The 23629-nt window shown below is 44.4% G+C and overlaps 1 protein-coding gene across 1 annotated transcript in view; it reads left to right on the top strand.

The window, feature by feature from the left end:
* The window catches only part of LOC126109713 (calexcitin-2-like), a 443937-nt gene that overhangs the window by 383263 nt on the left and 37045 nt on the right, over positions 1-23629 (top strand). Inside the window, exons 3-5 of the mRNA XM_049914767.1 lie at positions 2719-2771; positions 6470-6589; positions 14515-14629. Coding sequence (XP_049770724.1) covers positions 2719-2771; positions 6470-6589; positions 14515-14629 — 288 coding nt within the window. The remainder of the gene's footprint in view (positions 1-2718; positions 2772-6469; positions 6590-14514; positions 14630-23629) is intronic.

Genomic DNA, 23629 nt, shown 5'->3' on the forward strand with positions numbered 1-23629 from the left:
TTCCATATACAACAGACCCTAAAAAAATTGAGCTCGGCTATGTATGCTATCAGAATGATGTCTTCCATTGGAGATTTAACCACTATGAAGTCCGTATACTACGGGTATTTTCGCTCCGTTATGTGTCACGGAATTATCTTCTGTGGAAATTTAGCTTTGGCAAAGAAAATTTTTGTGGCCCAGAAAAGGGCTATTAGAATTATGTGCAGAGTACCCCCTAGGACATCATGCTGTAACCTTTTCAAAAAGTTGCAAATAATGACCACTGTATCCCAGTACATATATTCGCTGATGTGTTTTGTAATTAAGAACCCTCCACGATTTCCATCAAATAAGAACTATCGCAAATATAATACAAGAGGGAAAGAAAATCCTCATTGTGAACTTAAGAACCTGACAGTTGTTCAGAGAGGTGTCAAATGGTCAGGAACAAAAATTTTTAACCATGTCCCTGGCCAGATAAAATGTTTAAGAGAAAATGAATCTCTTTTTAAATCAAAACTAAAGGAATATTTGTTAAATATGTCTGTTTATACATTAGAAGAGTTTTATGATGCAAAAAGGAAAATAGCATTTAGATAGAATTATCCATCTTGTTAATAAAGAAATGTGCTTGCAATTTTTCTCCAAATTAAAACATGAAATTTTGTATTAACACTCAAAGAAATCTGCTGTTATATGTACAATATCTGTTTTCCTCTAAACTTTTTATTAACTATATGCAGTTATGTAGAACTTTTTTTTATATATTTAATGAAGACTGTTTTGTATCTTTTTGTATGTTTGTTGTTTTGTATGTTTGACTCGTTCATCTAATGTGACGTGCTCACAATACGATATCTACGGAACATGAAATAAATAAACATCAGCGAATAGTGGCATCGCCACTGTTCAAATGTCGAGCAGTTGGCCGATACTGCGGCCGGCTTCCCTGAGCCCAGCTACGCCTCCTGTCTCGGATGCTGATGTCTGCTTGTACTGTCTGCGGGGCGCAGTTACTGTCGAGCTGAGTACACGCAAAGACATGTCCCACATGTGCCCTGTCCACTATCCCTGCCAATTGTACACTGAAATTGCGGTGCAGCCTCACAAATTGATCCATCCGCAGCCAAAGTTTCCAATTTTGCATTTACTGTCGATGCCTTACAATATAAATTTGTGACCAATTTACGTAGTTCCTTCGTGGTGCATTATTTCTTTTCGTTCTGTAGTATAATTTCACCGACATTCATGCAGTCCAGAGGTCACGTGATTGTACCTAGTGTGCTGAACATCGGTTATTGTAGAAACGAGGAATAGTACTGCCTCAGTTTAGGTTTCCCCCTGGCATGGAAATATATGAGGAAGACAGGTATATAAAAGAACTGATCGAACCACAAAATTATCCAATCACAAAATTATATTAGAGGGTCACTGACTACCTCGTTTTCTTGACTAAATATACTACATATTTTGGGCACGCTGGTTTTAATTTGGGTAACGATAAGCTTATAAAAACAGATCTGTAGCGTGACACTCCTCAACATAGAATAATTTCTTCTTGTTCAATATAACAATTGGGTAACTAAAATTAAAGTCGGCTACTGACAGAGGTCCCGTGTGGACTGTAATTATGATATGGCAGAGAAACTTGATAGAAAATACGTTAATGTGGAATCGATTTGCGCGTTCGAAAAAAATTAGTTACGATTTTGGGCGCCAGGTGCAAGTCCGGCGCTGTACAGCATCTCGTGTACATCTCCGGTGCTCACATCGAACCAATTGTTTAAACAGCAGTTAGTTGAACTTTCCTGCCCACATCCCGTTCTTAACCCATTACGAATGGAAACATTTATCTTTTGCATTCACAGCTCCAGAATTTGACCTGGCCGCCAAAATTGGAATTAAATTTTTTCTGTATTATCTATTACAAGTTTGACTGCACGCTCTTCCTGAGATCGTGAATGACTTTCTCCAATTCGTATCTCAACGTCTTTGGTCCATGATCCACTTTGACACATTCCAATATCGATATTTTAGTTCGACATACTACTGACACAGTTGCTTGTTGTCTTCTGTGCATGTTGACAACTTTCATTTTAAAGAGTATGCCCCATTTGCCATCGTTTCTACCATCTCTGTTTCGTACGTACTTAACTGTTCTGTACATTGCTTCTAATTTACTTTGCTTTTCAGTCTCCTCACGATGATTTTCATTCATTCCTCTCCAGCCTGATTAGTTAATCTTTTTAGTTGATTATTCAGTATTCTGTATTGTTTTTCCTAATTTAAAATAATGTACAACGCTTAAAAGATTTTGTTTTACTATTCAGTCGCAATATGGATATTTGCACAATAAAAAGAACTGCTCTAAAATATACATTTCCATATTGTGTCACGAAGGGGGAAAATGAAGAAAGAAATGGTTCAAATGGCTCTCAGCACTATGGAACTTAACTTCTGAGATCATCAGTGCCCTAGAACTTAGAACTACTTAAACCGAACTAACCTAACGACATCACACACATCTATGCCCGAGGCAGGATTCGAACCTGCGACCGTAGCTGTCGCGCGGTTCCAGACTGTAGGGCCTAGAACCGCTCGGCCACACCGGCCGGCATAAAGAAAGAGAAACCATGGCTAAGTGAAAGTTTGCCTTTGTACTGAATAAATTTTCATGCACCTATCAAGAAATAGAGAATGTATCATCTCATTCTGCTTTTTTTTTTTTTTTTTCAGATGTCAACAGGAGTGGTACTATTGAAAAGAAGGATTTTGAAATCGCTATTGAGGTAATTATATTTTATTTATATGAGCTTAAGACTGAATTAAAAACTTTTTACTCCATTCAGGAGTATATTCGCAGAATATTTAAAAATTAGTCGCTAATTTCGATTGAACGAGCTAATTATAAATAGCAATTAAACAGTAACAGAAATTATCTGTGTGCAACAGCTAAGGGTCACTGTTATAATCAACCTGTGGTAAGCAGTAAGGATACCACATTCTTGCGCCTGGGGATCCACAGTAACACACACACACACACACACACACACACACACACACACACACAGAGAGAGAGAGAGAGAGAGAGAGAGAGAGAGAGAGAGAGAGAGAGGACAGGTTAACACAAATCCGAGTAAAAACTGTTATGCTCTAATGACCCAGAAAAGCTGCACAAATCAGCTGGTAGGTGTGAGCATTTACTAGGGCTATTCTTAAAGTATCTGACTTTATTCAGATACAAGAGTTTCACTTGCCACGGCTGGAGGTATCGCTGGAAAGCCTGTTTCTCGCAGCTGCTCCACGGAATTCTGTGTGGTATCTTCCCTGTTCTGAAATCTGGTCCCTTTCAGAGTCTTTTACAGTAGGGGAAAGCCAGGATTCAGTGAGTGCTAGGTCAGGGGAATAGGAAGGCTGACAAAACACGGCCGTGTTGTGTTTGACCAGAAAACTGAATTAATTCAGGATGGTGAGTGGGTGCCAACTGCCCGCAATGGGGCATTCTGGTGACGGACCACGCCGTTGCAGTAAAAGAGGCGGTCAGCACGACTTTCGCATTGCTGCACAAATGACTCGCTTTTTTGAGTCTCAGCCATGACATATGCTTCTGTTCCGACGAGTGGAACTATGTTTCTCGATTGTACCCGTGAGAGGGGGACTCGTCACCAGTAATCACTATGCTGAGAAAGCTGGGATTATTGTTCACAGTATCCAGCACGTACTGTGCGATCTCCGAAGTTGCTTCTGCTCAGTTGTTAGCGATTTGGGCACGAATTTTGCTGAGGTCCAAATGTTCTGTTAACATGGAACAAATGGATCCAATAAGCCTGTAGGGATTTTTTTGGTTTTATTTAATCGAATTTTGATGTTGCTCACAAACTGCGACACCTTCTAAATTTTTCACGCTTCTTGAGGTTTTGTAAGTATGGTGTTTTCCGAATGTACGAATGTATTTCGGAAAGTAAAGATACACTGTACGCCAGAGGAACAGAAGAGTTTTGGCGAGCAAGTTGGCAACACTGGTGTTAACCTTGAACCGTTAGCTTTCTCCTTGCGGTCAATCGGCAGTTGAACGTTGCTTCTCGTTGGAGTAGGTCGTGTTTAAAATGGCTGCGCCGCTTCAGAATCCCGCCAAATGCCAAGTGCGCTCCGTCATACGTTTTCTTCATGCAAAAAGTGAGAAATTGTTTCTGTTTATGGGAACATTATGAATCGACAAAATGTAACGAAATGGTGTCGTCATTTCTGTGAAGGTAGGACTGATGTTCGTGACGAACAAAGAACAGGTCGGCCATCTGTGATCTCTGATGCCCTTCTTCGGAGAATGGAGGAAGCAATTCGTGCGAATAGACGTCTCACATTGAAAGAATTGCATCAGATCGTACCGGACGTGTCAGTGACAACTCTTTATGACGTTGTGACTGTCAAGTTAGAGTACAGGAAATTGTGTGCGCGCTGGGTTCCAAAACTGTTAACGAAAGAACACAAAAAGAAAAGGATGGACTTTGCGCTCGACTTCCTCACACGCTATGCTGAAGCAGGTGACGAGTTCCTCGATGACATTGTGACAGGTGACGAGACCTGGGTTTATCACCGTACACCTAAATCCGAGCAACAATCAATGCAATGGCGCCACTCGAATTCACCAAAAGCCAAGAAATGCAAAACGTCGATTTCAGCGAAGAAAATCATGGCTTTTTTTTTTTTTTTTTTGGACATACAAGGCATTCCTCTGTTGGAATTTATGCCTCCTGGAACGACAATTAATGCTGCTGCATATTGCCAGATTTTCAAACTTCTTCGAAGAGCAATTCAAAACAAACGCAGGGGAATGCTGACAAGTGGAGTCCACTTGCTTCGTGACAATGCTCGGCCTCACACAGCTCTCGTAACCAAAGCACTACTCAAACAATTCAAATGGGACGTTGTGCCCACTGACGTCCACGGCTTCCGTTACCTGAAGTCACATCTTGTGGAAAATCATTCCACTACGACGAAGAGATCAAAGATGTAGTCGAAATGTGATTCCGACAACAGGCGGCAACCTTCTATGACTGTCGGATACAAAAGCTTGTGCACCGACTTGACAGATGTTTGGATAAGGGGGGTTTCTAAGTAAATGTTCTATTTAAGGACTGCGAGCCATTGTATCTTTACTTTTCGAAATGCCCTTGTACTTCTGACCAAACAGCAATTCTGATAGCTGAACTCTTGTGGAGATATTTCCATAGCAACTTTCATCCCCTAACAAATATTGCTTTATATCTAACCGAGCAGTGCAATACAACTTTCATAAATTTAGATTTATAATTTTTTAATGTAAGGAAATATTTTCTTAAAAGTTTTAATCCCTGTTGCACCTCATAAGCAGTTGAGCGCCCCACAACCAAAACGTCGTCATCATCCTTTCCAAATTACAGCTTTCCGAGCAACATCTCACAACTACAGCGGGGCCACGCTATCACTCCAGCTCCAGCTCCCAGCACGTAGGCCCGCTCGCTGCCTTCCCCCAGCCGCTGCTAACTCGAAGGCTCGTCAGCTCACCGAGGTATGCTGCCTCGCGGACTTCATCGCACCGCGAGCCTCTCTGGTAAAGTCATTCCACACGACCGGCAATTCCACCAGAGAGGCACAAGGTCGAACGATACCGAAACTCAGCGGCAAGGTCTCGGCACACGGCAAAGGAACCGCACAGTAACCGCGAGAAGTACACCCGCTCCACAACTCCACCGCCTCTGTACTCCACCGTCGACACCGTACGCGGTGGCAGGTATTGTTCTCCAAACGTCTGCCAAACCTACAACCTCCCGTCTAACTGCTACGCGCTGTAGCGTCGTTCGTCAGTGTGAATCACTCGTTTCCAGTGGCCTACTGTCCAGAAGCGTCACTTGTCACACCGTATCGAGCATTGCTTAGCAACGTGTGGTTTGCTTCTACCAATTTTAAGCCCCTATGCAGAGTCAATGTCCTGCTGCTAACACTTTGGAACTCGGCAGTGTTTCCTTCCACTGATTTTACGCAACTTTTTACGGCCAGGCTCTGCAGCAGCTGGTGCTCCCCGTGGTATGTGAGGTCTGTCTTTAGCTGTGGTCGTTTCTTCACATTTCCACCACACAGTGACGTAACCGACAGTCGACTCGTGCAACTTTAGAAGGGGTCTGTTACTCGGTGACATCCGACGACTAGTCCACGTTCGAAACCACCGAGCCCTCCTGACCGACGTGTTCCGCTGTACTGACAACACGCTACTACGTGCCTCCTTTTATAGTGGCTTGTCTGCCTGCCACCACATTTGAGGGTCACTTCGATATTACGTAGGTGCGTTCAGATATCAGACAGTGTACTTGTTTTGGTTTAGAATAAAAAACGGAAAAGAAGACTTATTATTATTTAAAGATTAGATTTATTTGACAGGTGGGTGTGACTGACATAACATTTTATTTTTATTTTTATTTTTATTCATTTACGTCGCTCCTCCGTGTTTCAGAAAATCTGCCGCACCCGTGGCTGGGCCGAGGGCAGTGCCGAGCAGCAGAAGACCCGCAACACCCTGCTGCAGGTGTGGGAGGGGCTCCAGCAGAGGGCCGACGCCAACAAAGATGGACAGGTAAGGTGGTGTGCTGGAGGCTGAAAGCTGGGGGCTGAAAACTGGAGGGTGGTGGCTGAAGCCTGGCAGCAGAAGACCCGCAACACCCTGCTGCAGGTGTGGGAGGGGTTCCAGCAGAGGGCCGACGCCAACAAAGATGGACAGGTAAGGTGGTGTGCTGGAGGCTGAAAGCTGGGGGCTGAAAACTGGAGGGTGGTGGCTGAAGCCTGGCAGCAGAAGACCCGCAACACTCTGCTGCAGGTGTGGGAGGGGCTCCAGCAGAGGGCCGACGCCAACAAAGATGGACAGGTAAGGTGGTGTGCTGGAGGCTGAAAGCTGGGGGCTGAAAACTGGAGGGTGGTGGCTGAAGCCTGGCAGCAGAAGACCCGCAACACCCTGCTGCAGGTGTGGGAGGGGCTCCAGCAGAGGGCCGACGCCAACAAAGATGGACAGGTAAGGTGGTGTGCTGGAGGCTGAAAGCTGGGGGCTGAAAACTGGAGGGTGGTGGCTGAAGCCTGGCAGCAGAAGACCCGCAACACCCTGCTGCAGGTGTGGGAGGGGTTCCAGCAGAGGGCCGACGCCAACAAAGATGGACAGGTAAGGTGGTGTGCTGGAGGCTGAAAGCTGGGGGCTGAAAACTGGAGGGTGGTGGCTGAAGCCTGGCAGCAGAAGACCCGCAACACTCTGCTGCAGGTGTGGGAGGGGCTCCAGCAGAGGGCCGACGCCAACAAAGATGGACAGGTAAGGTGGTGTGCTGGAGGCTGAAAGCTGGGGGCTGAAAACTGGAGGGTGGTGGCTGAAGCCTGGCAGCAGAAGACCCGCAACACCCTGCTGCAGGTGTGGGAGGGGCTCCAGCAGAGGGCCGACGCCAACAAAGATGGACAGGTAAGGTGGTGTGCTGGAGGCTGAAAGCTGGGGGCTGAAAACTGGAGGGTGGTGGCTGAAGCCTGGCAGCAGAAGACCCGCAACACCCTGCTGCAGGTGTGGGAGGGGCTCCAGCAGAGGGCCGATGCCAACAAAGATGGACAGGTAAGGTGGTGTGCTGGAGGCTGAAAGCTGGGTGCTGAAAACTGGAGGGTGGTGGCTGAAGCCTGGCAGCAGAAGACCCGCAACACCCTGCTGCAGGTGTGGGAGGGGCTCCAGCAGAGGGCCGATGCCAACAAAGATGGACAGGTAAGGTGGTGTGCTGGAGGCTGAAAGCTGGGGGCTGAAAACTGGAGGGTGGTGGCTGAAGCCTGGCAGCAGAAGACCCGCAACACCCTGCTGCAGGTGTGGGAGGGGCTCCAGCAGAGGGCCGACGCCAACAAAGATGGACAGGTAAGGTGGTGTGCTGGAGGCTGAAAGCTGGGGGCTGAAAACTGGAGGGTGGTGGCTGAAGCCTGGCAGCAGAAGACCCGCAACACCCTGCTGCAGGTGTGGGAGGGGCTCCAGCAGAGGGCCGACGCCAACAAAGATGGACAGGTAAGGTGGTGTGCTGGAGGCTGAAAGCTGGGGGCTGAAAACTGGAGGGTGGTGGCTGAAGCCTGGCAGCAGAAGACCCGCAACACCCTGCTGCAGGTGTGGGAGGGGCTCCAGCAGAGGGCCGACGCCAACAAAGATGGACAGGTAAGGTAGTGTGCTGGAGGCTGAAAGCTGGGGGCTGAAAACTGGAGGGTGGTGGCTGAAGCCTGGCAGCAGAAGACCCGCAACACCCTGCTGCAGGTGTGGGAGGGGCTCCAGCAGAGGGCCGACGCCAACAAAGATGGACAGGTAAGGTGGTGTGCTGGAGGCTGAAAGCTGGGGGCTGAAAACTGGAGGGTGGTGGCTGAAGCCTGGCAGCAGAAGACCCGCAACACCCTCCTGCAGGTGTGGGAGGGGCTCCAGCAGAGGGCCGACGCCAACAAAGATGGACAGGTAAGGTGGTGTGCTGGAGGCTGAAAGCTGGAGGCTGGAAGGTGGAAGGTGGAGGCTGAAGGATGAAGGCTGAAAGCTCGAGGCAAAGGCTGAAGCCTGAGAGCTGAAGGATGAAGGCTGAAAGCTGGAGGCTGAAGCTTCAAAGCTGAAGGATGAAGGCTGAAAGCTGGAGGCAATGGCTGAAGCCCGAGAGCTGAAGGATGAAGGCTGAAAGCCAGAGGCAGAAGCTGGAGTTTGAAAACTGGACCACGAAAACTGGTAGATGAATGCTGAACACTGAAAGTTGGAGGCTGGAAGCTGGGGGATGTAGGTTGTAGCTGCTACCGTAGGCTGGCTACAGCAAAAACTCCACACAGTGTACGTGTCTCGTGCCAAACCCTGTGTTTCTGGACTTCTCAGAGACGTCACTGAGGCATTTAAGATAGTCGATCTCTCTCTGCTCTTGTACAGACCGGATGCTTCTGTTACAACACGAATCTGCATCGGCTGCTTTCAGTCAAACGTGCCTACACAGAGCACATCTGGTCGAAGCGACGGGTCAGTTCGAGCGTCCGATACCGTCCGTCTCCTCGAGTCGTGACGTACTCCCGTTACGGTGAATGGTGTCAATTTTTGGAGAACTCGAGGGTCCCACACACTGGTGATAGATCGCATCCGTCTGCCACGAGCGATGTATCACCTGCAATTGCTCGCTCACCTCGACCCCATCACTTACGAGTGATTTCCGAAGCGATTCCGACCGGTATTACTGCATCAAAAAGTTCTGCTACGAAAGATGAATTGTTCTCTTTAGCAGCAGTGGTAGTTTATCTCAATATCTGTATGAATACTTCCAAAAAGCAAATAAAAAAAACTAAATATAATTATTGAACTTGTTTTGAAAAGCTTTTCTTGGGAACTTTATTTTATGGAATGTACGGGGTGCATCAAAAAGAATCATCTGATTTTAAAAGAATCGTAACTATTATGTTGTTTGAGATAGTGCATGAACAACGTACTGTTGGAAAGAAAAAACTCTCGAGGTTTGCACGGTTGCTGCTAGGCAGCAGCAGTGTGCGCCAACTTCAGTTCTGTAATTTCGTTCTTGGCAAGATGGAGGATGCCAGTTTTCTTCCACACTTAGTGTTTAGTGATGAGGCAACATTCCATTTAATTGGAAAGGTGATCCGTTATAATGTTACACTATGGGTACGGAACAACTACATGAAGTTGTACAACATGAGAGCTACTCTCCAAAATTTAATGTGTTTTGTGCAGTTTCATGTGAAAAGGTGTACGGTCGATTCTTGTTTGCCAAGAACACTGTTACAGGAAGCACATATCTCAAAATGCTCGAGAACTTTCTTTTCCCACAGTTGGAGACTGATTTGAACGACTTTATTTACCAAGAAGATGGGGCACCGTCAGACTGACATCTGGAAGTGCGGGAATTTTTAAATCGGAGGATTGCAAAATGATGGATTGGTTCTACTGGATCAAATGATACGGCCTTACATTACTAGCCTCCGAGGTCACCAGATCTGGCTGTATGTGATTATTGCTTGTGAGAGTTTATAAGAGACTCTGCCTCTGTTACCATCAACAATGAATGGACTAGGACATCGCATAACAGCAGTTGTGGAAGCTGTAACTCGAGACATACTTGCTGCAGTGTGGGAAAAATTTGAATACTGCATTGACATAAGCTGTACATCTCGAGAGGGGTACACTGAACACCTGTGAGAACATATGGGGAAAAAAAGCTATTTCACTTTCCTGTTATTAAAAAAACAAAATTCATTTTATATGTTTATTAGTGTCAGAAACATAGACATGCCAAATCGGATGAGTCTTTCGGATACACCCCGTATTGTATTTTTCACTGATTTCAAGCGCGTTGTGTACATCTTTGCAGTTTGCTAATACAGTTCGTTTTTCATTGATTAATCCTCAGTTCTTCTTTCAGTTATTAGTGTTGTAGTTTAACTCCAAGTATTTACATAATAGTTTTGCAATCTCTATGTGTGACTAGAAATATTGTCTATAGCAGTCATGCTGACTTCCATAACTGTTGTAAATTTTATGAAGTAGAGTTAGATTAAATGAAATGACACAGTACTCAATTATGGATGTGGAAGAATTTACCCCTAAATATTTAAATTAATATATAGTCTTAATATTATGGTATGTCACTCTATTTAAGCTGAAAACCTTAATAATGTGTTCAATCATTTCATAAATAATGCAAAATCACCTAGTAGAGTTGAGTGTACGGCCACTATTACTTTCAACTTCACACAAATTCTGCAGCCAAAGCTTTGAAATGCTAAGCATTGCAAAACCTACGGGGAGTGAATGTCTGCATATTTTTGTGTATACAGATCGGTGAGTGAAAATTTGTACCGACACCGGGAATTGAACCCGGGTTTCCCACTTAGTAGGGAATTGCGCCAGCCACCACAGCACCTCGGCACGGCAGTTCGCAGGTTCGATTCCCGGCCTCGGTAAAGATTTTCTCTCGCAGCTTCAGTGTGTATACGTAAAAATCGTGTCTGTATGAGACCAGTAAAGTCTCTGAAATTGTGTCATTTCATTCGTCTTCGTATTTGTAGTACTTGTTAATACAAATGGGAACTCTAGCATTCCACTTCACATTTCGTCGCGGTTCACGGTCGCCGGATAACTGCAATGTCGTGTCACATTAATGTGACCACCTGTTAAAAGCCCGAATAACCACGTTTTGCAGCGCACACCACTGCGAGACCTGCAGGAAGAGGGTCACCGAGGTCGAGGAAGGTAGCGACAGCAGCGTGCAGCCGTGCCGACACGGGTGCCGGCTTTCTCGCCCGAGGATCCACGACGTGAACAATCTTACTAAGGTGGTCCCGCAGATTCTCAGTCAGGTTTTAATCCGGAAAAACGGACTACATGCAGGGGTATACACGGTCACAGAAGACAGGCGCCACTGCGTCTTCCAGAATGACGAAAGCACCCGGGTCCGGGCTGGACCGTTACGACACTTGTCTCGAGGCGACCGCTTCCGGACATCCGTGCTGTCCACGCCACAGGTCATCCGTCTGACAGAGCGTAAAACGCGATTCACTCAGAAAGCTCACCTGTCGCCACATCCAGTTTCGGTACAGGAGTGCAAATTCCAGCCTCGGCACCCGCCGTGTGAGCCCGTACGCGTCGACTACGGTCCTCGGAGGCACACTGTCGGCAGCCCCTCGGTTCGCCGGGTCAGTCAGCCGCTCAATAGTTGCGCATCTACTGGCTCGTACACTTCTCCACAGCCTCCGTTCGCCCCCGTCATCTGTGGCCCGTGGTGCTTCGCAGTTCCCTGGGCGCCGGTTTTGGATCGCGCAATTTTGCCGTGCGTCGTGGAATTCTTAACTGAGGCTACAGTCCTTTGTAAACAGTTTACAAACCTAGCCATTTCAGAAACGCTTCCACCCGTGGCCTGAAAGCCGATGATCACGCCCTTCTGGACACGAGATAAATCACTCTGTTTCCAGTGTCCCTCCGATATACTTTATATACCGTACACTGCTAGTACTGCCACCTGCGAGGCATTTGACGTCGAACAAAGGTGGTCGTCACATTAGTGTGACTGGACCTCGTATAAATTCTATCGTAAAGTTCTTGTCGACAGAGCGAAGTGGAACAAAATTTAATACTTAGATAGGGAGTCACAGCTAGGAAGTCGTACTGCTGTATATTGCACGCGATTCGTAGACTGAGTGGGGTGTAAACGTGCAGTAAGAAAACGAAACCAAAATGCAGTGAACAGTGGAACTGAGGTATTAAGTTGAACTCTGTTCATAAAATGCCAAAAATCGGACATCTCGGATGCACAAAGTATCTAAGTGCAACTGCAGTGCAGCATATATGCATTAGTAAGTTCACAAATTGCCACTGAAGATGCTCCACAAGTAAAAAGTAGTGGTGAAACCCGTATGGCGCAATGAAAATGGCCTTACATTTACTTGAATGAGATGGAGTGTTTGTAACAAATTTCAAATCTATTGTGAAGCTGTGGTTAGTATTCCCAGTTACTTAAAGACATGCCTGCAATATGTACGTATAGACGTAATCCTAATTACTTTCTTTTTTATAATGAACAGTATTTTTCTAAGTGACAAGTTACCCCAGAACATTATGACATGAGACTTCAGTAAATGAAAATATGCAGAATATGTTAACTAGATTCCATCTCCCCAAACTTAACAAATATTCTTTTGGCAAAAGTAGCAAAACCTAAACACTTCAGCAGGTCTACTACATGATTTTTGGAATAGGAAGGGGACAATTTTTTGGAGTAGAAAGGGGACAAAACTGGATGAGCCCGTCCCTCCCTCTCTCTCTCTTTCTGTCAAAAGTCTAAACCTAGGCCTCTCGAGCAAAACCAGCCAGTAACTTTCCCGAAGACATTATTTACTATTTTTCCTGTCGATGTATCTTTCCCTTGGAACCTGTACAAAAACGAGACAGCAGTTATCCGTGGACGGACAAAACGAGAAGAGGTGCAGATACGGAAAGGTGTCCGACAAGGTTGCGCACTATCCCCTGTTATCTTTAACCTATACATTGAAGGGGTGCTGAAAAAAGTAAGGGAAAATTCACAGACAGGTGTAGTAACTCGTGGCCAACAAATAGATACGATAAGATACGCCAATGATATAGCTGTCCTAGCTGAAAGTGAAGAAGATCTTCTAGTCCTACTGAACAGAATGGATAAAGTTGTGGGGGAAGAATAAAATATGAGAATTAATAAATCAAAAACAAAAGTAATGGCACGCGACAAGAAAGATCGAGTGAAAGTCCAAGTTAATGTAGGCAATGAACTGCTTGAACAACAAGTTGATAAATTTACTTATCTGGGCAGTAATATTACCAGGGATGGAAGGAGCAAGGCAGAAGTGAGAAGTAGAATTGCTCAAGCAAAGGCTGCTTTTAACAAGAAGAAAAACATCTTAACATCTAAGAGCATCAGCCTCGAAATCGGGAAAAGATTTTTGAAATCGTATGTGTGGAGTGTGGCACGCTACGGGTGTGAGACGTGGACTCTCGGGACAGAGGAAGACCAGAAGCTAAATTCTTTTGAAATGTGGTGCTACAGAAGCACGCGCAAAATAAAATGTACCGACAAGGTCACAGACGAAATGGTTCTGGAAAGAGCAGGTGAGAAGAGAAGTTTCTGGAGTTTCATTGTTAAAAGAAGAGTGCAATTTACAGGCCATCTATTGAGACATAAAGGACTCCTGGACGCAATCATAGAGGGATGTGTCGAGGGAAAAAGACCGACAGGAAGACCACGACTGAGGTACGTGGATCAAATTGTGAAAGCTGTGGGATGTAACACCTATAGAGAAATGAAGAGAAAAGCTGAAAGATGCACAGAATGGAGACAAGCTGCCATTGTAGCTGTTGCAAACCAATCCTCGGATTGACCACTACAGAAGAAGATGTATCTTTGCTCAGCTTCACAACAATTCTTGTTGCCTTCGTCTTTCCGTCTTCTGTTCTCTTTACGTGTCCGAACCATTGTAACCTACTCTTCTTAATTCTATCATTCAGTGTAACTGTTTTGTTCTGGTTCAGATCCCTTTGTTTCAAACTGGTCTCCCTCTTGCTCGCTTGCCCTCAAACTTGGACTTTTTTCTTCATCTTCCATTCTCTTTATACGCACAACCTAACCTAACCATTGTACTCTCCTCAGTCTTATCATTCAACTCTTCTATTGAAATTACCTTTGTAACATCTACATTTTTCACTCTGTCTCACCTTGTTTTCCCTAATACACTTCTTACGGAATTCCTTTCAGTAGCTTTAATTCTACTCTCATGTCTGCTCGGCATTTGACAGGTCTCTGAAGCGCGTGTGAACACGCATGTGCAGCACGTCTCGCGCAACACTTCCTTACAGTGCTCGTGTCGTCTGGAAATGTGGCTAGTTCTACCTCCTGGAAATAGAAATGTGTGGCAGCCAACTTTTCTAATGAACTGAAAAAAAAACCTAATCTTTTCCTTTCCTTTTTGTTTACAAGTAACCTAACGACTTTCCGGTGTACACAGGTGAGCGAGACGGAGTGGGTGCAGATGTGGGAAGACTTCGCCAAGAGCGGCGACTCTGTGCTGGAGTGGCAGAGCCGCTACAGGGACTTCATGTTCCAGCACGTCGATTCCTCAGGTACAGTACAGTGCAGTACGTAGGCACCCGTGCCGGCATAGCATTCGGAATGGTGTGATCTAAAGCACCAGGACCTGTAAAGAGAAGTTTCCTCCAGAATAGCCTTTTTGTTTACATTTGTAATCGTGCTACCAGAAATTAGTAATACAGGATGAGCATAAAGTCTTTCCCTGACCTGATAAAAATATCTAAGGAAGTATGGAGTTTGTTGCAAATTTTAGCTTAACTCTCAAAGCTTTTTTACGGAAACACTTGTGCATTTGCTCTGTTAGTTGCCTGCAGTACTAACACTGAGACTCAATTTCTCTCCACGTTTTCCTGCTTACGTTCTGTCACTGCCTCTGCGAACGTCTCGTATTTGTGCCATAAGAGTAGGTACTAATGAACTGGTGCTTTATCCTTAAAATAACCCAACCAAAAAAGTCTCGAGGGGTTATGTCTGGTGAACGCGGCTATGCTGTCGGATCATGACCAGAACGGATTGACTCGACAACTTGTGAACGAGCCACACCCCGTGACGCAGTGCGCCACCTTGTTGAAACACTAGTCGTGGCCGAAATTCCTTTAACTCACATGCAATGTAAAGTTCCAGAACATCCAGATAAACTGTTACCTTAATAGTAGGTTCAATGAAAAAGAATGGCCCAGTAATTGTGTTGTGCATTAAGCCACACTACACATTCACTTTTGGGCTCTCCCATCTCCAAAGCCAGGCATCACGATTGCTTACTTTCCTGGAAATGTGAAAAGTCACTACATTGGACAAACAGTCTCTATTAAGGTAGTTATTGGCAAGATTAAATTGTTCCAGCACATTCCTAGCAAACTCGGTACATCTGGGCTTATCACCTGTCTGCAAAGGTTGCAGGATTTCCATTTTGTGTCCCAGAAAATTCAGCCTTTTGTGTAAAATCTTCACCACAGTGCTCTGAGTTACACGTATCTGTTTCTTTGGAAACACGATGCACTGATATGCGGAGAGTGTGTCGAAAAGCTGTGCGCGCGGTGTCAATGTCTGCTGCTCCTCGCTCCTGCCAGTCTCTTCAAACTTTTTGTAACATTCTTTGATGGTCTTCACATCTAGAGGATCTGGACCGTAGGCACTTAGAAACTGTCACTGAACTGTAATAGGAGTGTTTCATGAAAATGCAAAACACGTTGCGCTTTCTCTTGCGTAGAACAACAGTGCTCCTGAATTAGGCTGCCTGTAGCGAGAGAGAGAGAGAGAGAGAGAGAGAGAGAGAGAGAGAGAGAGAAAAGAAGTCAGACGCTGTCAGAGAAAATGTAGAAGTGAATCCATAGAATTATCACGAGTTTATTTATTTATTTACTCGTGTCCAGAACATAACATACATATAATGTCACGAGTTAAGCTACCGTTTTCAAAAAATGACATATCCGTATCTAGCATAGTTCCTTAGAAATAAATTTTTGTGAACAGGGAAAGGTTCGTGCTCACTCTGTGCATAACACCTACATCAGCATAACAAAGTGAGTGACAGAAATTTGTTTACAGGAGAGTTGCCATGGCAAGAACCAATCAGAGAACGAGTGACATCATTAATTTTGTCGTATGCAACATTGCTATATTACTTTGCTTTCTGTTCCGAAAGTGTGCAGAAATATGCGAGGTTAAAACCGTCGCTCTACCCGAAGTGAGTTCTGCATATTAGTGGGAAGTATATGATGGTACCTCACATCTGTTATTGCAGAAAGCAAAATGTCACCTACAACAGCGAGACTGCAATTATACGAGACGAAGAACATGAGAGAGAAGGAGTGGTTGAGAATGGAGTGAGGCAGGAGTATAGCCCATCCCACATGCTGTTGGGTCTGAAGGAAACCTAGGAGAAATTTAGAAAAGAATTAAAGGGCAGGCAGACAACATTCATCCTAATATGATCAATAGTATCTCACTGGATTCCCCTTTTACATAAATACTAGGCTGGCTCACACCTGACACCAGTGACATCCTTCAACAGATTGCGGCTCAGTCGTATTCTATTTGGGTACCGGAATAACTAAATTTGTCCTCAATCCGTGACTAGGTCTCAGTGCCCCTGACACCAGCAAATACTTCATACTCTCAAGAACAGATCTGAGTACAGGGTGCTACCCGAACACCTGGCAGGAAAACAATAATTCAGGGAAAACTGTAAATATTCACTTTGTGATAAAGGCACATTATCTTTTTATGGAGCATTAGTGTGTTTCACTATTTCTTGCATCGCTAAGTTTGCACCGTGCCGAATAATACAAGTAATCTATACAGGAGACATAACATAGCATGCCAGAACATGATAATGGTTGGGTATTGGTCATAAACTGTCTTTTTAGCCCTACAAAAAATAAAGTGATGTTGTCAAATCCAGTGAACAAAACGAGAAATGGCTCTGCCCGGAAACATTTTATTTGGGACTCCAACGGAGAGTACAGGTTGTCGTTCCATCGTGCTGGCACCGTGTGTGGCAATAGGGGTCGACTTCACGATGCAGAAATGTTTGCAATACGGGTGTCAAGTGTTCAGAATTTACTTTTACAGTATGGCCCTCAGTCTCAAAAAAATACAGAACAATATATCACTCGGAGGAAACGGCACAGCAAACTGTCACTTTTGCACTAGACACAGGACACTCGAGCAGTTCGCGTAGGGAACGTGCAGCCCAGTGCCGACAGTTCTGTCTGTGTACGTATCCAGAAATTTCGCAGTGTTCTCTCCGACTTGCAGAAGCCTCAGGAATTCTTTGTAAAACTGAAATGTCACCGTGCTGTCACTTTCAGTGAGTTTACTGACGCCGCAGACCTCGTACACGCCGCAATGGAGGACTCGGTGCAGGATACGGAGAATGCCGATATCTGCCAACCCGGGTGCGAAAGTTTGCCATCGAGCCAAAGGTCGAGAACTACACGAGATCGCAGCCACTACGTGGTTAAAATTTCCAGTGTACATACCAAATGAGGAAGACCTGCAGCTTTACTGTCCTTCAGAGTTCCATCTTAACATCATTTAGATACCTGTAGCAGTGGACTATTGTGACCAAGAGCAAACCTGCCTCAAAAGTTTAGTCGTGCAGCTGTGATAGACTGTGTCTGCATATACTCCTGCACTGCTGCAATATGATGTTCCACAGGCCAGTGCTTCGTCTCAGAGAACAGTGCCCAACATGGTGCACAGTATTACAGTTCTGCCTCGTATTACAGTGGCACGTGGTGGTTGTTCTGCAAATAAAAGCACTGCCCAATTTCAACTGAGACAACCTCCGTTTAGTGGAAAACTAACAAACCTCAAATATTCTTGTTAATCCCCAAATCAGTGCAAAGACTATGACATCACATAAACCTCTCCTCAGAGGGAATTCATAAATACACAAAAATTAACTTCGAGTGACCTCGTATTTACAATATTCGGCAAAACCGCAAACAAAAAAGTCACATCATTTACCTCGGATACTATTCTTTCACCACCACAGTCTGGAGACATTTCCAGTTGTCACACATAATCGACCTGTAATGGACAGACCCTAATTCGTGAGCTACTTCCTGACCCAATTTCTAACAGTTCACCACCTGACCCGTACCCTCGAAACATTCTCCGTTCCTGCCTCTCGTATCTGACATTAATTTGATTTGTACTTTTTGGTGCCAATTGAAACAAAAATTGTTTTCCACTGAGAGAAAGTAACTGATGTCCATACTCTAACCAAAAACATACCATAAACAACTGTCTGTATCAGGAAGCACTGCATAACTCGACTGGCTAACAGACCTACCTGTTCATTCCACACCAGCATATCCTTGGCCTCTTACATTTACCTGATCTTACCTGCAGTGCAGCTACTAGTATGTTGAACTTGACTGAACAAATTTTGACAGTGAATTATTCGAAGATAACAACAGTCTGGAAGAGGTCGGTACACCTGTAAATGAATAACACATAAATCTGGTAAAATCTTAATGTGGTGTCGGGGCTCAGTGTCCCGCACGTGTACAGTCGCTACAGCCGTTGTACCGAGTCACGAGTGTAGCTCACGTGGCTACAAATTCTTTCTCTCAACGAGAGACTACCGATACTAAAGAAAAAGTCACTCGCGTACAAATTTACCGTTCAGAGTGGTCACAGCTCTGTTACGGTGTGCGTCCTGCCCTTGTGGGACTTGAAACCACAGTGCCAGGGTAGTTTAGGACATGCTGACACTTAATAACCCGATATTCTCGAAGTCACAAAAATAATCTAAACCACCGTTACAACCGAGTGGTCATCAGTGACAATAAAATTACGACACGGAGGCGAGGCAGTGGACGTGGGAGGGAACAGGCGGCTGCCCTGCGTACTGGCGTCACTCTCGGTGGCGGTGTCAGCTTTTTCTTCACCCACCACTGTATTAATCTGTTTAGACTGTCACAGATACAAATTATACTTTGTCGAAACCAATCAAATTGACTTCCTGCACAACTGTACAGTCGGTTAGGACTATAAACTCAGGACGAGCAAAAATAAAACTTATTGTGCCGTACAAGCAGAGCTGACACTGGACGTCGCCTGTGCTTCCCCAGCTCCAGCCACATTCTCTCCTGGACTTCAGTGACGTCACATAATCTACTTTAGGATTATAAATGCTTTCAATATTATAATATCTCAATCGGTGGCTCCAGCATAGATACTCCCAGAATGATTCACAATAGAATTTGTCCTACCTCGTGACTACGACAATCGGTAACTTTCTCGTGCGCTATTTTTCCTCTTCTCTTCTGTGCTCCCTCCGATCCTCCCACCGGGCTGCAGCTGAGGGATGTGTGTGTGTGTGCCCCTGCAACGTACACAGTATTTTTATTTCTGTCACTGTCAGTATTCCGACGCCAACCTTCAAACTTGAGAAGCTGTAGCCCGGATTCCCGTCACACCGACTTCCCTTTTTGTGATCACCTGCACACTTCACTGTGACAATGGCTGTCCACAGCTGACACTGGCTTTTGTGAATCCAGACCGTTAAGCTAAATTCAAATATCTCGTCCTTCTTCGCTAGATCGCAATGTGGTTTTCACCGATCTCCCTCTAATAATATTTTACGTTCATCTACATATGATTCCAAGTGATTCCAGTTCTCCTTTATTATTCGAGCAATCTCAACCCTTTATGGCCAAATCACTCTCATTAATCATTGGTCTCCCTTCACATCACATTCACAATCATCTTCACATTAGTCCGTTAATGATGAGTCGGGCAAGATATGCTTCGCATCACATTCACGTGGCACACGAGAAACACTCAACTGTAAAGCCGAAATACACAGGAATAAAAACATCAATTCGTCTAAACAGCTGAACAACTATTCACTCAGAAAAATAAAATTTCAAACCTTGACTCCATTGTCAGACCATACATACACATCGCTTACACAGAGCAATAAATATCACTGCTTAACCCCCCCCCCCCCCCCCCCCCCATGAACCATGGACCTTGCCGTTGGTGGGGAGGCTTGCGTGTCTCAGCGATACAGATAGCCGTACCGTAGGTGCAACCACAACGGAGGGGTATCTGTTGAGGGGCCAGAAAACGTGTGGTGCCTGAAGAGGGGCAGCAGCCTTTTCAGTAGTTGCAGGGGCAACAGTCTGGATGATTGACTGATCTGGCCTTGTAACACTAACCAAAACGGCCTTGCTGTGCTGGTACTGCGAACGGCTGAAAGCAAGGGGAAACCACAGGCTTAATTTTTCCCTAGGACATGCAGCTTTACTGTATGGTTAAACGATGATGGCGTCCTCTTGGGTAAAATATTCCGGAGGTAAAATAGTCCCCCATTCGGATCTGCGGACAGGGACTACTCAGGTGGACATTGTTATCAGAAGAAAGAAAACTAGCGTCCTACTGGTCGGAGCGTGGAATGTCAGATCCCTTAATCTGGCAGGTAGGTTACAAAATTTAAAAAGGGAAATGGATAGGTTACAGTTAGATATAGTGGGAATTAGTGAAGTTCGGTGGCAGGAGGAGCAAGACTTCTGGTGAGGTGAATACAGGATTATAAATACAAAATGAAATAGGGATAATGCAGGAGTAGTTTTAATAATGAATAAAAACTTAGGAATGCAGGTAAGCTACGCATAGTGAACGCATTATTGTGGCCAAGATAGGTACAAAGCCCATGCCTATCACAGTTGTACAAGTTTATATGCCAAATAGCTCCGCAGATGCGAAAGAGATTGATGAAATGTATGATGAGATAAAATAAATTATCCAGATAGTGAAGCAAGACAAAAATTTAATAGTCATCGGTGAGTTGAATTCGACAGTAGGAAAAGGAAGAGAAAGAAAAGTAGCAGGTGAAAATGGAATGGGGGTGAGGAATGAAAGAGGAAGTCACCTGGTAGAATTTTGCACAGAGCATAACTTAATCATAGCTAACACTTAGTTCAAGAATCCTGATAGAACATTGTATACATGGAAGACGCCTGGAGATACTGGAAGGTTTCAGATAGATTATATAATGGCAAGACAGAGATTTAGGAACCAGGTTTTAAATTTTAAGACATTTCCAGGGGCAGATGTGGACTCTGACCACAATCTATTGGTTGTGAACTGTAGATTAAAACTGAAGAAAGTGCAAAAAGGTGGGAATTTGAGGAGATGGGATCTGGATAAACTGACAAAACCAGAGGTTGTAGAGAGTTTGAGGCAGAGCATTAGGGAACAATTGACAAGAATGGGTGAAAGAAATACAGTAGAAGAAGAATGGGTAGCTTTGAGGGATGAAATAGTAAAGACAGCAGAGGATCAAGTAGGTAAAAAGATGAGGGCTAGTAGAAATCCTTGGGTAGCAGAAGAGATACTGAATTTAGTTGATGAAAGGAGAAAATATAAAAATGCAGTAAATGAAGCAGGCAAAAAGAAATACAAACGTCATTGATGCTAAGAGTCTGCCAACACCATACTGAATTCCAGCATTACTGATGGAAGGAACCACGAACTTGTAAGTCATTTGCAGCCAGGTGTCCCGATACTTTTCATCTCATAGTGTGTAAGGAAAAGTATGTTAATTCACACCATAAAAATCTCACACCAGTTATTTTCTATCCATGCATCCCCTAAATATGTATTTGCAAATAAAGTAATTGTCAGTAGGCACCTGAGCTTAAATGAGAAAATGCTGACTCTCCGACAGATTCGAGAAACTCTTCTGGAAGTTCTACCTTATCCCATTTCACTTCTAACATTTCCAGTAAATGATAGTGTATAAACTGGCCCATGCTTAAGATATGAGTTACAAATGAAAACTGTTCCACAGCATTAACCAAAACTAGTAGACCCACCTCTGTGGTCAAGATCACCGAGGCGCGCTTGTGTGGTAGCGCTCGACCTGGGGGTAAGACAGTTTGAATCCTGGTGGTGGAAAAAATTTTCACTGCCATTATTTGGCTGGTAAGGGGAGGAGAGGTGGTAGTGTGAAGCTCCAGGTCACCAGACTTTGCACCAATGTCCTGGTTTAAATATAAAAACCTTTCTGCAGTTTCTGTTGACAGTGACCTCTGTTGGGTGGGAACATTAAGCCTAGCAGCCCCCTCGGTGCTATTCGCGAGGGGTAGGCTGTGTGCTGGCAGCGGGTTTCACCCTCTCCCTTCCCTCATCATCATCATACAATTTGAACATTATGCTACACACACATACACACAATTACATACATGTAGTATTACAAATATTGTAATGGAGCATGTTGTAAATAAATAACAAAAAAATGATAAAAAAACTAATAAACCCACTAACATATAGAACCAAAAAAATTCTTTTACACTCCCAGATTCACTTACATTCCACAGTTATTCATAATTAAAGCTGACAATGCATTCTTCTTTAAAGTCCCACACAGATTATTCTTCTATTTTACTATTATTCGTTGAAACATCCTTAAAATGTTCTGCTTTAGAATAATGTACAGAAACTCCATTCATTCCCACAAAGCACATACAATCATTGATTATTGTTATTGCAACACTCCAGGACTCACTTATATTCCACAGTTATTCACAATAAGGCTGACAGTGCATTTTCCTCTAATTTCCCGCACAGTTTACTCTTCTAGTTTACTATTATTCGTTGAAGCACACCTAAATAATTCGAATTACATCCCCAAAATGTTTTACTTTAGAGTAATGTAGAGAAACTCCATTCATTCCCACAATCCACACACAATCATTGATTACTGCAATTCCAATAAAATAAATGACTTTTAATGCACAGTATCCTGCGATATTAGTACAATTAGCAATACTCGGTAATAAACTGTAACTTAGCTGATGACTTTATTTTCACTCAGACATTTGATACCAGACAAATCAAAGGCTCAGTGGACATTGGTAACGTTATTCCTTAAATAAAGAAATTGTATTTGTTAAGCAACCCAGAGAAACAAAATCCCTGTTCTTTTGTCGGCAGCATTGACCGTACGTATGGTGTTCGCAAATTCCTCATTAAAATACAGGGTGGCGCCGCACGAAATGTGTTACCATTTTGTTTTTGAATATAAATTTTATTGTCAATACAATCTGAAAGGAACATGTACTACGATGAAGAGCTGTCCGTGGAGATTTGTTCTAACTCGGCACATGCTCAATATGTCCACCATTTCGTTTCCTAACTTCCTTCTAACGATCACTGAAGTTAGTGATTACCCTACGGCACACGTCTTCTGTAATTTCACTGCGAGCTTGAAGAATACGTCTTCTGAGCTCCATTAAATCACGTGGACGTTTCGGGAAAAATTTTTCCTTTGGGTACCCCCGTCATTGAAGCGACCTGGAAACCTGAGTGAAATGATCCGCATGTCGAAATGCTCGTGTAAAAACTCCAACACAGTGTTTGCAGTATGTGGCCTTGCTCCATCTTGCACGAACCACTGCGTGTTGAAGGGCGAGGCAGTAGCGAGAAGCTGTGAAATGGAGCTATTGCGAAGCGTGCTCAAATAACGCTCACTGTTCACTATTTCTTCAAAGAAAAAGGGTCCGATAAGT

The sequence above is a fragment of the Schistocerca cancellata genome, chromosome 12, assembly GCF_023864275.1.
Source record: "Schistocerca cancellata isolate TAMUIC-IGC-003103 chromosome 12, iqSchCanc2.1, whole genome shotgun sequence".
Taxonomy (NCBI): Eukaryota; Metazoa; Arthropoda; class Insecta; order Orthoptera; family Acrididae; genus Schistocerca; species Schistocerca cancellata.